This window comes from Salmo salar, chromosome ssa02 (genome assembly GCF_905237065.1).
Source record: "Salmo salar chromosome ssa02, Ssal_v3.1, whole genome shotgun sequence".
Lineage (NCBI taxonomy): Eukaryota > Metazoa > Chordata > Actinopteri > Salmoniformes > Salmonidae > Salmo > Salmo salar.
In genome coordinates this window covers 45090143-45105751 of record NC_059443.1, presented here as the reverse complement: position 1 = coordinate 45105751, position 15609 = coordinate 45090143, and the positions used below count along the sequence as shown (strand labels likewise).

Here is a 15609-nt window from a genome sequence, read left to right as displayed (position 1 = left end):
GACAGTAAGCCTGGGTAGGACCAACAGGGCGCCTCTCCCGCCTCTCCCACAGAGTGCTCTTTATACCTGAGAGGGAGGCAGTGATTAGAGAGCTAATATCAGTCTGTTCAGCCACTCTGATGGTCTAGACAAGCACACACACACACACACACACACATATATATATATGAAAGCACGCACGCAAACTCACATCAGGAATTCATTACTGTTATATCTAGATGGTGCTGCTTGTGCGTATAAATCTGCTATAAGAGTTAGAGAGAGAATCACAGAGACGGATACAGTTTAAGTCGGAAGTTTACATACACCTTAGCCAAATACATTTAAACTCAGTTTTTCAAAAACTCCTGACATTTAATCCTAGTAAAAATTCCCTGTCTTAGGTCAGTTAGGATCACCACTATTTTAAGAATGTGAAGTGTCAGAATAATAGGAGAGAGAATTATTTATTTCAGCTTTTATTTCTTTCATCACATTCCCAGTGGGTCAGAAGTTTACATACCCTCAATTAGTATTTGGTAGCATTGCCTTTAAATTGTTTAACTTGGGTCAAACATTTTGTGTAGCCTTCCACAAGCTTCCCACAATAAGTTGGGTACATTTTGGCCCATTCCTCTGACAGAGCTGGTGTAACTGAGTCAGGTTTGTAGGCGTCCTTGCTCCCACACACTTATTCAGTTCTGCCCACAAATTTTCTATAGGACTCAGGTCAGGGCGTTGTGATGGCCACTCCAATACCTTGACTTTGTTGCCATTTTGCCACAACTTTGGAAGTATGCTTGGGGTCAATGTCCATTTGGAAGACCCATTTGCAACCAAGCTTTAACTTCCTGACTGATGTCTTGAGATGTTGCTTCAATATATCCACATAATTTTCCTGCCTCATGATGCCATCTATTTTGTTAAGTGCACCAGTCCCTCCTGCAGCAAAGCACCCCCACAGCATGATGCTGCCACCCCCGTGCTTCGGTGTTCTTCGGCTTGCAAGCCTCCCCCTTTCTCCTCCAAACATAACAATGGTCATTATGGCCAAACAGTTATATTTTGGTTTCATCAGCCCAGAAGACATTTCTCCAAAAAGAACAATCTTTGTCCCCATTTGCAGTTGCAAACCGTAGTCTGGCTTTTTTATGACAGTTTTGGAGCAGTGGCTTCTTCATTGCCGAGCGGCCTTTCAGATTATGTCGATATAAGACTCGTTTTACTGTGGATATAGATACTTTTGTACCCGTTTCCTCCAGCATCTTCACAAGGTCCTTTGCTTGTTCTGGGATTGATTTGCACTTTTCGCACCAAAGTACGTTGTCAGGTGTGTGCGTACTGGTAGCGATGTCAGGTGCAGGAGAGCAGAGATTTGTGAACAGGCGCACACTGAGGTAAAAGTGCAAAACGCGCGAAACAGTCACAAGAATTATGTTTAACAGTAAACATCTTTGTGAAATACCACGGAAAAAACAAACCAGTCTGGCGTGTCAACAACAAACACGTAACACAAACAATCTTACACAAAGACATGATGGGGAACAGAGGAATAAACACATGTACATTTATTTGGGGAATAAAAACCAGGTGTGCAGGGAACAAGACAAAACAAATGGATACATGAAAAATGGAGCAGCGATGGCTAGAAAGCCGGTGTCGTCGTCCGCGGAACAAGGAGAACAGCCGACTTCGGCAGAAGTCGTGACATACGTTCATCTCTAAGAAACAGAACGCGTCTCCTTCCTGAGCGGTATGACGGCTGCGTGGTCCCATGGTGTTTATACTTGCGTACTATTGTTTGTACAGATCAACATGGTACCTTCAGGCGTTTGGAAATTGCTCTCAAGGATGAACCAGACTTGTGGAGGTCTACAATGTTTTTTCTGAGGTCTTGGCTGATTTCTTTAGATTTTCCCATGATGTCATGCAAAGAGGCACGGAGTTTGAAGGTAGGCCTTGAAATAAATCCACAGGTACACCTCCAATTGACGTCAATTAGCCTATCAGAAGCTTCTAAAGCCATAACATCAACTTAGTGCATGTAAACTTCTGACCCACTGGAATTGTGATACAGTGAAGTGAAATAATCTGTCTTTATACAATTGTTGGCAAAATTACTTGTGTCATGCACAAAGTAGATGTCCTAATCGACTTGCCAAAACTATAGTTTGTTCACAAGAAATTTGTGGAGTGGTTGAAAAACGAGTTAATGACTCAAACCTAAGTGTATGTAAACTTCCGACTTCAACTGTATGTAGACAAAGACAGTGCTAACAGAGACAGCTAAGTTGTCCCTATAAGACCAGTTGACCATTTAAAAGGTGCTCTGAGAGGCTATGTGATCTTTAAACAGTACATGCAGGCTCGAGCTCCCCGACTGAGTTCCCTGTGAATCTAGGCTGTGAGTTCAACCTTGACTCAGGGGTAGACTTACCATCGTAAATGTCCAGGACACTAATTCGTATGATATGTTACATTTCATATGGTAGGTATCAATCATTCTGTATGATATGTTCAGATTTCCAATTCATATGATAGGTTACGATTTGCAATTTGTACAATATGTTACAAATGTACAAAATGTATGATAAGTTATGAATTCCAATCTGTTTTGGCTAACGCTAACGTTAGCTAGGTGGTTAATGTTAGCTAGGCTAGGGGTTAGGGTTTAAGGTTAAAGGGTTACGGTTGGGGAAGGGTTAGATAACATGCTAAGTAGTTGCAAAGTAGCTAAATAGTAATAAGTACTTAACATTTGCTAATTAGCTAAAATGACCAACCACCCTACTTTTGTTTTTTTCCTTAAGTAACATTCTGTCCTGTGTAACCATACCGGAAGTTGGGAAGATATTTTCAATGGCACATGGTTTATGAACTGATACACAAAACGATGCCGTATTCAAAACTTAGAAGTTTTCAATTTAAATTATTATTCAAAATTCTTGCAACCAATAGAATGTTCTATATATGGAGGACGCAACCATCCCAGCTCTGCAGATTTAGCCGTGAAGAGACAGAATCATTAGATCATTTGTTTTGGTACTGTCCATCTGTAGCTTGTTTTTCCTCGCAGGTTCAGAAATAGCTGAAGAATTGCAGAATTTACCTGGAGCTAATGCTGCAAATAGCACTGCTGGGTGATTTATGACTTGTTGCAGGAAACTAGGCAGATGTCGCGTGTCACTACTTCACAGGAGAGGCATTTGAATGTAAGCTTTTTTCATTTTTTTTTATCAAAATGCTTTTTTTTGTCAGAAATGCCTTCTGGAACATGTGAACAATAAAATGTTCATGATGTCACTACGACAGCTGTCGATAGACGTAGTATCAACCAGCCTTTAGTCTTGAAATCTTTGGTTGTTTAGCACATGGCCTCACATGTGAATCCTTAAAGAGATGGGTGGGGCTAAGGCTTAACCTGTTGGGTCTAGGGGGCAGCATTTGCACGTCTGGATAAAAAAAATGTACCCGATTTAATCTGGTTACTAATCCTACCCAGTAACTAGAATATGCATATACTTATTATATATGGATAGAAAACACTCTAAAGTTTCCAAAACTGTTTGAATGGTGTCTGTGAGTATAACAGAACTCATTTGGCAGGCAAAACCCTGAGACATTTTCTGACAGGAAGTGGATACCTGATGTGTTGTATTGACTTTAAACCTATCCCATTGAAAAACACAGGGGTTTAGGAATATTTTGGCACTTCCTATTGCTTCCACTAGATGTCACCAGCCTTTACAAAGTGTTTTGAGTCTTCTGGAGGGAGATCTGACCGAACAAGAGCCATGGAACGATGATGGCCCATTAGACACCTTGCGCGCGAGTTCATGTTGGGTACCCTCGTTCCAATACGTTATAAAAGAGTATGCATTCGTCCACCTTGAATATTATTCATGTTCTGGTTAAAAAGGCCCTAATGATTTATGCTATACAACGTTTGACATGTTTGAACGAACGGAAATATATTTTTTCCCCTCGTTCATGACGAGAAGTCCGGCTGGCTTACATCATGTGCTAACGAGACGGAGATTTTTGGACATAAATGATGAGCTTTTTTGAACAAAACTACATTCGTTATGGACCTGTGATACCTGGAAGTGACATCTGATGAAGAGAATCAAAGGTAATGGATTATTTACATAGTATTTTCGATTTTAGATCTCCCCAACATGACGTCTAGTCTGTATCGCAACGTGTATTTTTCTGGGCGCAGTGCTCAGATTATTGCAAAGTGTGATTTCCCAGTAAGGTTATTTTTAAATCTGGCAAGTTGATTGCGTTCAAGAGATGTAAATCTATAATTCTTTAAATGACAATATAATATTTTACCAATGTTTTCTAATTTTAATTATTTAATTTGTGACGCTGACTTGACTGCCGGTTATTGGAGGGAAACGATTTCCTCAACATCAATGCCATAGTAAAACGCTGTTTTTGGATATAAATATGAACTTGATAGAACTAAAAATGCATGCATTGTCTAACATAATGTCCTAGGAGTGTCATCTGATGGAGATTGTAAAAGGTTAGTGCATCATTTTAGCTGGTTTTATGGTTTTGGTGACCCTGTCTTTGACTTGACAAAACATTACACACAACTCTTGTAAATGTACTGTCCTAACATACTCTAAATTTATGCTTTCGCCGTAAAACCTTTTTGAAATCGTAAAACGTGGTTAGATTAAGGAGATGTTTATCTTTCAAATGGTGTAACATAGTTGTATTTTTGAAAAATTTGAATTTTGACATTTATTTGGATTCAAATTTGCCGCTCTTGAAATGCACCTGCTGTTGATGGAGTGCACCACGGGTGGCACGCTAGCGTCCCACCTAGCCCCAAGAGGTTAAGAACATTGCTGAATGGGTGTAGACAAAGAGCTCTCCAGTAGGTTTACCAAAAACATTCAAGGGCCATTTTCTCAAAAGTGAGATTACAAGTTTATCAAATTTCTAAATCAGAATTACCTGCCTCCTCCACCCCCCTCCCTGGGCTAGATTAAAAAAAAAATGTAACCAGGTAAGTTGATGGAGAACACATTCTGTTTTACAGCAACGACCTGGGGAATAGTTACAGGGGAGAGGAATGAGCCAATTGTAAACTGGGGATGATTAGGTGACCGTGATGATATGAGGGCCAGATTGGGAATTTAGCCAGGACACCAGGGTTAACAACCCTACTCACGATAACCGTCATGGGATCTTTAGTGACCACAGAGAGTCAGGACACCCGTTTAACGTCCCATCCAAAAGACAGCACCCTAGACAGGGCAATGTCCCCAATCACTGCCCTGGGGTATTAGGATATTTGTTTTTATACCAGAGGAAATGGTGCCTCTTATTGGCCCTCCAACACCACTTCCAGCAGCATCTGGTCTCCCATCCAGGGACCAACTAGAACCAACCCTGCTTAGCTTCAGAAGCAAGCCAGCAGTGGGATTGAGGGGAAAGGCCTGGGTCTAGGACTGGCTGAGGACCAGGTTTGTCTGAGAGTCAGCGATAGTCCACTGGCCCTCTCCAGTGTGTCGAGTCTACAGAGCCTGCTGCTAACTGACCCAATGTCACAAGTCTACCAGTCCCAAGTTCCCCACCCCCGGGCTCTGGCAGCTCGCAACACGTCTTGGCCCACTGCATTGTGGGTCTGCGGGGAGATATAAGATTACTCCTTCAGCCCAGTGTCAGAGGTAGGGGAGCTTGGAGCATAGAAGCATGCTAAACATATTTTCCACACTTGCTAGTTCTGAGGAAATTGTGGAAAAGGGGGTTGTATAACTCCAAGTGTGTGCGCTTAGGTTTCCAAACACATTTTAAATGTGCCCAAGGTAAGCATTTCAAATAAAACGGCTTTGGATTTAGCATTCGCTACTAATCAAAAGCATCCCTGGTTATGATCAGTTTATTTGGGGTTTTAGACTTGAGACCCACAAGGAAAAGTTCACTGAGGATATGAGTGAGGTAGAGTGAGTGAGTCCATACAGTCTATATAGTCCATACAGGCCCTGGTAAAAAATAAATAAATGGTGCACTATATAGGGGATAGGGTGCCATTTGGAACGAACATGGTGTGTCAGTATGTGTGTGACGAGAGAGTAAGAGGAGAGTGAGAGGGTAAAGAGTATTTCTAACAGAGGTACTAATCAAGCCAATAGAATGTCCCCATCCTTCTTCCTCTCCCTAAGTAGTTGACTACAGAACAATACTGGCGGTGGTCTTTCTTGGACCATGTTAGTTCTACTGTCTAAGACTCAAACCCAACACCTTTACAACACAGCGCAGTCTAGATATGTTAAAGCCAAACACGATCAGCTCCTTGACATTGTCTGAATGTGTGTTATATTAATTTGATCTCCATTATGACTCTAATGAGGGAGTTCAGTGGTGACAGGGAGACATGGACCTAATTGTTTGAGGAGAAACAGACACATAACTGAGCAGACCGAAGAGGTAAGTCCTGCTTTATGCAATGCCAAGTCCATTCAAGGTGAACTGTACACTGTGACTGCTTAAACTGGCCTGAGCTGCCCATGGACTCACAGAACCCAACGCGACACAGACCCGCCCCACCCTCTGATTTTGGTTGAGAGTTTGTTGCAATAGGCCAACATACATAAATGTTTGAAGATTCAAAAGGATTTATGTTTCATAAGAATGCATCTAAATGATTTGACAATTGATGGTAAAATCTTAAAACAATGTTTAGGCTGGCCAAGAGCAGCAACTGTGTGTGTGTGTGTGTGTGTGTGTGTGTGTGTGTGTGTGACAGTATATCCAGGCCTATTCAGTGTGTGTGCATGCATGTGGTGTGTGTGTGTATTAGTGCTCGCATGTGTGTGTGTATTAGTGCTCGCATGTGTGCGTGCATACATCCATGCGTGTGTGTTTCTCTCTCACCTGGGTCTCCTGAAGGCAAGGCCATACATCTGGCAGGCCAGGCCCACGGTGGGGGTGTAAACGATAGGCATGAACCTCTCAGTGTCGGACGTCAGTACACGGTAGAACAGCTTCTCGTTCCTATCCTGGAGCCCCATCAGAAACACATATCTGGGAATGGCAGAGGGGGAGGAGGGGGTGAGGAAAAAGGGGACAATCTTTAACACTGATTCGTAAACTGTGTTCAGAGTTCAGAGTGGCTTTATGAAATACAAATCTCAGAGAGCGCGAAAGAGAGAAATAAGAGAGAAGAAGTGTGTGTGAAGAGGAGAGAGAAAGAGACGTCTGGGGTGACTCAAACAGATTGCACCATGTGAGAGCAATACCTCATTCTATCGTGCGCTACTTTCCCTCTGGACTAAAAGGCCCAATTGAAAAGAAATGGCCCATAGAAAGTGGGGGAGAAAGAGAGAGAATGCCATGCTGACTCCCTCCTTGTCTTGATGAATACAAGCCCTGCTCACCATGTGATGATAGTGCCATGTAGTACAATAACTGCTGGATAAAGTTGCTGTTTCTTATGTTACAAATGCTTAGAAAAATACAGAGCACAGAAACACCCATCAGATATCCTTCACAAGCTCCTTGTTACGATCAAACATCGACAGGGGGACTGAAGGTTTACGTATGACCCAAATGAACTGCTAGACCACGCCACAGGCTCTAGACTGATGATAAGAAAGCTTTCCACAAAAGCTGGAGTATAATGTCGCTCTTGTTGGGATGATAGAAAGTATGCATGGCCTTCTCCCACATGGTCATTGGATAAGGTGTTAACAATCTTTTTTAAAAAAGGTTGATGGTGTTCCAGCCAGATAAAGTCACGGCTTACATCATACCACAGGGATTATCAACTAGATTCAGACGCGGGATGATTTTCTATTGAGCGGATGGTCAGGGGTCCTGAACATAATTACAAATCATTTGTAGACTGCAAATTGACAGCAAGAAGCCCGAACAGAGATAATATTTGACTAAAACATAATAATTTCTAATCTTGCTTGCATTTGTATATGATCACGTGTCTCTCTATTATGCGTGGGAATACTGGGGAAAAGATTTCCAAAATTAAAATCACTTGGAGCAGATTCCCTGGTATTTTTACAGTATTTTATGTCCAACAATAAAACATTAAAAAAACATATATATATTTTTTTTTTGCTCAGCAAACTTGGGTGGCCAAATAAAACCACCCGCAGGCCAAATTTGGGAATCCTGCCATACCGCCACAATTCAGTCATGAACTAGGGACACAGAAAGAGACCGACTTATTGGTGCCCAACGTTGTGTGATTGGTGATGTGACTTTGAGACCACGTCAAGGCACAGTGTCAAGCTAGGATTGTACCACTCGCATGCAACTAGGAAACGGGGTGGCACAAAATGGATATTGTAAGTACAATTTGGTATTTCAGTCTAGGTGGTCTAGACCCATGTGATTATTTTGATTTCACTTATCTAGTTGTGGCAGGACAGCAGGTCTCAATAACCATGATGAGTCTAGTTGTCTTTTCCATGAGCGACTACAGCTTGAGCCTGTTGTGGCTCTCTCTCGGCCTGAAAGCATATCACAGTCACACACGTTTTCTTTTCAGATAAAGTGTGCTAACAAGCGTGTGAAACTCTGCTTAAACTTGGCATGGGAAAATAACTTTCCCCTCGTCCAACCCCTTCTTTCTCCATCCAAATTCATGATTCTTTGCAGACACTCCTGCCGGTTGGTTTTTATGTTCCTTTAAACTGCTAGATGGCAAATCACAAATGGACATTTTAAGAGTTGACCCCTATGACTTTTTAGTATTCGTGAGTCCTTCTCTTTATCTCTGCAACTGTGTCTTCGTGCATAGAAGAGGATTTCTTCAATAAAGCCAGCCTAGGCCGCCATCTCTGTTATTATAGACATGTTTGGGCTTCAAGCCAGTGATGTCCAGAGTCCAGCCTGCTTTATCAATGTCCAGACACCAGAATGAATCCCTGCTTTAGGGAGTAGTAAAAACAGTAAATAGCTGCCGCTTGGAATAGAATGGCATGTATCGTTTAGTGAGAGTTTTGAGCAACGGTCATGCAAAAATAAAGTGACACGGTCAGGTCCAGCAAATACCACAGAAGGCTTGAGAAAAAAGTAAGGCCCAGACTGCAATGGAAATACTATGGCCAGAGGCATGAGGACAGGCAGGGCAAACACCAGCTCTAATAAACTGGTTCGATGCCCTGAGTGGACTGGAAGGCATCGCCGGACTATGAGATAAATTGTTGATGACATTGAAAGGGCATGGGAAAAGGAATAATACACAGCTAATTGCTGTTTTGGAGGATTGGTGTGGTACAGTATAGCAACCGTGCCTCAGTCATCATACCACCACGCTGGAAAATCAAGTGGGCTAAAAGCAGTGGTGGAAAAAGTACCCAACTGTCATACTTGAGTAAAAGTAAAGATACCTTAATAGAAAATGACTCAAGTAAAAGTGACTGTCATCCAGTAAAATACTACTTCAGTAAAAGTCTAAAAGTATTTTGTTTAAAATATACTTAAGTATCAAAAGTAAAATAATAAATAATTTCAAATTACTTATATTAAGCACCATTTTCTTGATTTTTTACATTTATGTAAAGCCATGGGCATATACTCCAACATTCAGACATCATTTACAAAACAAAGCATTTGTGTTTAGTGAGTCCTCCAGATCAGAGGCAGTAGGAATGACCAGTGATGTTCGGTTGATAAATGCATGAATTGGACTATTTTCCTGTCCTGCTAAGCATTCAAAATATAACGAGAACTTTTGGGTGTCAAAAATGCATGGAGTAAAAAGCACAATTTTCTTAAGGAACTTAGGTAGTATTTTAAAGTATTTTTACTTAAGTATTATACACCACTGGCTAAAAGGTCTTCCTGACCACAAATCCTGTCTCTCTCTGTCCCATTAACCAACCCAACCAGTCCTCACACTAACTACACATCCACAGGTCACAAATGAAGACTGCAGATACCATAGTTACTGAGACCTGCTGTCCTGTCACGATGGAAATGTATCCAACCTCGGGATTACAATTACTTGAAGCCTTGTAGTGTCCGAGAGAGATGTACTGCTCGTCAGCAAACAAGTTTCAAGATACACTACATGCTCAAAAGTATGTGGACACGCCTTCAAATGAATGGATTTGGCTATTTCAGCCACACCCGTTGCTGACAAGTGTATAAAGTTGAACACGCACCCAGGCAATCTCCATAGACAAACATTGGCAGTAGAATGGCCCGTACTGAAGAGCTCAGTGACTTTCAACGTGGCACCATCATAGGATGTCACCTTTCCAACAAATCAGTTTGTCAAATTTCTGCCCTGCTAGAGCTGTCCCAGTCAACTGTAAGTGCTGTTATTGAAAAGTGGAAACGTTAAGGAACGGCTCAACTGCGAAGTGGTAGGCCAAACAAGCTCACAGAACGCAACCGCCAAGTGCTAAAGCGCACAGCATGGTGAAGCACGCAGCTTCACCATGCGCAATGCCAAGTGTCAGCTGGAATGGTGTAAAGCTCGCCGCCATTGGACTCTGGAGCAGTGGAAATTAGTTCTCTGGAGTGATGAATCACGCTTCACCATCTGGCAGTCCGGCGGACGAATCTGGGTTTGGCGGATGCCAGGAGAACGCTACCTGCCTGAATACATAATGCCAATTGTAAAGTTTGGTAAAGGAGGAATAATGGTCTGGGGATGTTTTTCATGGTTCGGCTAGGCCCCTTAGTTCCAATGAAGGAACATCTTAACACTACAGCATACAATGACAAGTTAGACGATTCTGTGCTTCCAACTTTGTGGCAACAGTTTGGGGAAGGCTCGTTCCAGTTTCAGCATGACAATGCGCACGAGGACAAAGCAAGGTCCATACAGAAAAATGGTTTGTTTTCACCCGGTGTTAAAGAACTTGACTGGCCTGCACAGAGCCCTTACCTAAACCCCATCGAACAACTTTGGGATGAATTGGAACGCTGACTGCCAGCCAGGCCTAATAGCCCAACAACAGTGCCCGACCTCATTAATGCTATTGTGGCTGAATGGAAGCAAGTCCCCACAGAAATGTTCCAACATCTAGTAGAAAGCCTTCCCAGAAGAGTGGAGGCTATTGTAGCAGCAAAGGGGGGGATCAATTCCATATTAATGCCCCTGATTTTTGGAATGAAATGTTCGACAAGCAGGTGTCCACATACATTTGGCATGGGAGTGTATGTAACTTTCAAAATAAAGAAATCATCTCTGTATGATGCATTGTGTATTTTGGAACTATGTCAACAATGGACTAATGTCCCAAATACCAAAATATCGTTTTTGGGTGAAATTTTCCTTTAAAACAGAGGGATCGACACAGAGAATATGGTACACCCACCCCAATGATTCAAAACATTAAATTCACTCTGCATGACTAACTACAGGAATGTGGTATCTTTGACCGAGCTGCCAATGATCAAAGAAATCAGCCTGGGACATAAGTAATGCAGCATTACATAATACTAAACCTTTGTGACCCTAATCAGCTGCAGTAGGGACTGGAGATTAAATCAGCATTTATTGAATGTCTTAAAGAAGATTGTAAAATGCTGTGAAGAAGAAGAGGACAAGGAAGAATGAAGCCATAGAAATTGAGAAAAAAGGAGAAAAAAGTAGTAGTGGTTTGTTCAGTAACCAGTAGGGTGCTAGGGTGGATTGAATAAAGAGCTCAGAGGACTAGTCCGTAATCCTTCCCTTAAATCTCAGTCTCTTTGAAGGCTTCCAGGTGTGTGATCTTTCTCTCTCGCTCTCTCTGCAGCTGGGCTCTCCCTGCACACGCACACACACGACAGACAGGATTCTCAGTCTCACCTGTCCAGGTCGTCCCTCTTCATCTCGTAGTTCTTGAGGACCCGGAGGAGCTGCACATCCTGGCTGAGGAAACAGGGAGGCAGCAGGCCGTGGATCCCCAGTTGGAGTCGTTCCTCCAGGGAAAAGGCCATGCCCTAAAACACACAGAACCATAGGAGGGACATCTGTTAGACCACCACCATAACACCATGGGGAGATCTGTTAGACCATTAAACCACCACAGATCACTGTTTAAGGCCACCGTGGGCTAGCTTCCGTAGGGCTACTGGATGAGAAAGACTGAGTCTGACAATGTATACGGTAAGCCCTCTTGTCCCAACTACTCAACATTATCGTGCTGCTGTATGTCTTGACGATAAACTGTGTACTTGAGTGTATGCATTTTGTCTTTGATTGTACTTTAATTGATAAACTTCACATTGCAAATTAACTTTGTGTAAAAAATAGTTATTCTAAGTGTACAAGTCTAGGGTCTGTGTAATACTATGTACATAGGCCTACATTCTAAATAGTTCAAAGTCCAGTTCAAGTCCAAAGACAGCAGTAACTGGAGGACGAATGGTTTAAACCATAGATCAGATCTCATTACCTACTTAAAATGTCTCTTCTACAACCCTGCTATCCTCTTTACATTCAACATGACTGGCTGAGACTGCCCTAGTGAAACTTCCTTTGAACTTTTAGCAAAAGTTTGTATAAGCAGGGACATTTCCATTCATCCCTCTTCAGAATCCCTGGAGTGATGATACTCAGGCTACTGCATCATCTGTCCTATCCCAGTGTTCACTCTGGATGGGGGGGTTCCCCTCAAGTATTAACCCTATTGGCTGATCTGATGTTCTGATGGGGCAACCGTCTGCTCACATTCTGCTGTGATGTCCGTCCCCGCGAAGATGCACACTGCAGTCATGAGACCAGTCTCTGTCTGACGACCACAACCTTTGACCTTTACCACAACCCTGACCTCCAGATGGGCATATCGATAAACACACACGTTTAACTTCTGCGTCATGACCTTGACCACTACTGGATCTGTGAATCGGCTGTTGCCACTGTTGCCCCCTGGTGGAGGGAGAAATAAGAGGATAGGCTCATTGTTATGACTGAAATAGAATAAACGGAAAGGTATCAGATCAACAACATGGTTTCCATTGAATTCCATTCCAGCCATTACAATGAGCCCAACCTCTGATTAAAGTGACACCAGTCTCCACTAGTCCATAGAGGTGCTGCCACCGCCCCATAGAGGGATCAGAGTGTGTGTAGCTGTGAGAGACAGTGTGTTGAAGATTCTCTGGCTGTATTTTTACATCTATGCATAATACAATACACCAGATCCTGTCGCTGCTGGGATGGAATTGAAGTTGTGGTGCAACTTCTGTGTTTTGGAATGCACACCACGAGGGCTTGGCTGAAATGTACAGCTTTTTTAAGGAATTGGCACTTTTAAATCTGGTTGAGTGGTTTGATTACATGGACGCAGAGCAAGAGTGAAGTAGAAAAGCATACAGTGCAATAAAATGTAGTGTTCCTGACGTCGTACTAACCATCAGAACTGACCACAGGCACATTTTCAAACCTTGGCAGATTTTCTTAAAATATATATAACATTATTGGGTTCGGTCTCAACTGAACTTGGGGCTAATGACTCTGGGACACACACAGGTTACATTGCATTCATACGCAGTGCACAACATCACAGACAGGAACACACACACACACATATACCTCTTGGTAGAACACCTGAGGAACAGGCTAAGTATTTGCCTGATCACTTCACAGTTTCTATTATAAATACCGGGGGACGTTTGGGCTGAGAGGTTGACAGCTTGGATGTTATCTATTGTACCTGTGACTTTCAGTGGACCCATGGTCTGATGTCAATGCACTCAATTTCTGTCAGCAGGCCAACAGCGTGTCTATTCACAGCCCAAAGCCTACACTAGTCATGGATTTGTGGTTTTCCATACTGCCACATAACAGTACATTATAGTACAGTAAAGCCTACAGTACATCAACCACTTTTGGTCAGATGTAACCACTGTAGTATTTCCTATACACCATTGACACTTGTCCCTTGTGTTAGAGCTAAAAACACATACAAAACACACCGCCCTGAATGCGACTTCAATGACGATTAGGTGCAATTATCTTTTGTTCTGCTGTTTAAGAACATTGTTTGTTATTTCAATAACGTTCTGTTCCCTCTTTGTGCCTGTCCTTTCTCCAGGCTTGACTGAGTATGTACTTAAATAACCTGAGGAGCAGACACTCAATACTGCCAGCTCGGAATTACTACCTTCCCCATAATCAAAAGATACATTCTATTTTCCCGAGAGCCAGTGGTTGACATCAGAAAGGGTGTCTCAGAGGCTTTGGACTGTACTGGGCCATTATACAGCTCTGTTTAGCTGACTCATACAACTGACCATGAGACATATTGGAGACTAGAAGCTCTGGAAAGGAAGCAAGGTTTTTTTTTTTAAATACATGAATCGAGCTACATATGTGGTGACATTATGAGATCAAGCCTCAGATGTACGAGTGCATACGCCACATGTGTCAAACCAGAGAGGAAGAGGCGAAGCGAGAGGGATAACTCGGCCCAAAATCTGTCTTCTCCAGCAGGTGGCATTTGTTTTGTATTTTTCTCTCTCTCTCCAAGCGAAGAGTTTTTATATGGAGGTCAACGAGAGTGTCGAATTTGATTAACAAAAATGTAACGGCTTGTTTGCTACATGTGGCTTAGTCGATCAAATAGACGTTTCGTAATGCTTAGCTTGTTACGAGCGTAAGGATATAAGTAGGACACGTTACCTCACGGAAACTTTGAGAAAAAAAAACACTTTATATCGGAGTTGTGCCTGTTGTTCACGCGCATATCTGCCCTCTCATTAGCTAGAATGCGCTCACCTGATCTTGCCTCCTCCCGACGGCGCTTCCATTTTTGAAGACATTTAATTTCATTGTTAGATCACTAATTAGTAAGGAACTCCCCTCACCTGGTTGTCTAGGTCTTAATTGAAAGGAAAAAACAAAAACAACAGCAGATGTAACCAATGTGAAATGGCTAGTTAGTTAGCGGTGGTGCGCGCTAATAGCGTTTCAATCAGTGACGTCACTCGCTCTGAGACTTGAAGTAGGGTTTCCCCTTGCTTTGCAAGGGCCGCAAGGGTCCCTAGTTTGAGCCCGGGTTTGAGCGAAGAGAGGGACGGAACCTACACTGTCACACAGACACTAGACCCGCCATGGCATACGCACACAAGCGCACCCAAACGCACAACCTTGTTCTCTTGAATAATTGTGTGAATTTGGAAAAGCATTAAAACAAAACAGTGGCCCACACAGTAGCAGTTCTGACACAGTTAGGGGCTTGTCTGTGTCAGAGCTAAATGTCAGGGCATGTCAGAGAGTCAGATGACCCATGGACTCAGTTTTATTAAGAATAATTACTCGACACAGCTCTGTGGTCGCTCAAAGGTTCCCAATGTCATACGTGAAATGGAGACCCTCCATGGAACCTAGCCCAAACGAGCAATTAATGGATCAGGGAGCCTGGGCCGACAGGGCGAGCCACTGGGTATGGAACTATAAAACCACCTTCCGATTGGAGACATGGATGGCTGGGTTAGTGACGTGGAAGGGGGAGGAGAGAAGGAGTAGGAGGAGAGGGTAGGGGTAGGGCACTGCTTTCCCACTGTATGCTTGGATGGCAAGAAATATTAGATCGACATGGTCTGCAGCTCCTGGCAGGGTCACTGTGGGAACCAGCAAGTGGATTTGACGTGTGACTGACTAGCTATATATCGGCCTGCATCAACCCTGAACTTAGCCCGTAAATA

At 42.8% G+C, this 15609-nt stretch overlaps 1 protein-coding gene across 1 annotated transcript in view; it reads right to left on the bottom strand.

Annotated features, from left to right (window-relative positions):
* The window catches only part of me1 (malic enzyme 1, NADP(+)-dependent, cytosolic), a 131542-nt gene that overhangs the window by 73602 nt on the left and 42331 nt on the right, over nt 1-15609 (bottom strand). Inside the window, exons 2-3 of the mRNA XM_014168666.2 lie at nt 11768-11901; nt 6877-7026 (exon numbers count right to left, since the gene is read on the bottom strand). Of these exons, the coding sequence (XP_014024141.1) occupies nt 6877-7026; nt 11768-11901 (284 nt within the window). The remainder of the gene's footprint in view (nt 1-6876; nt 7027-11767; nt 11902-15609) is intronic.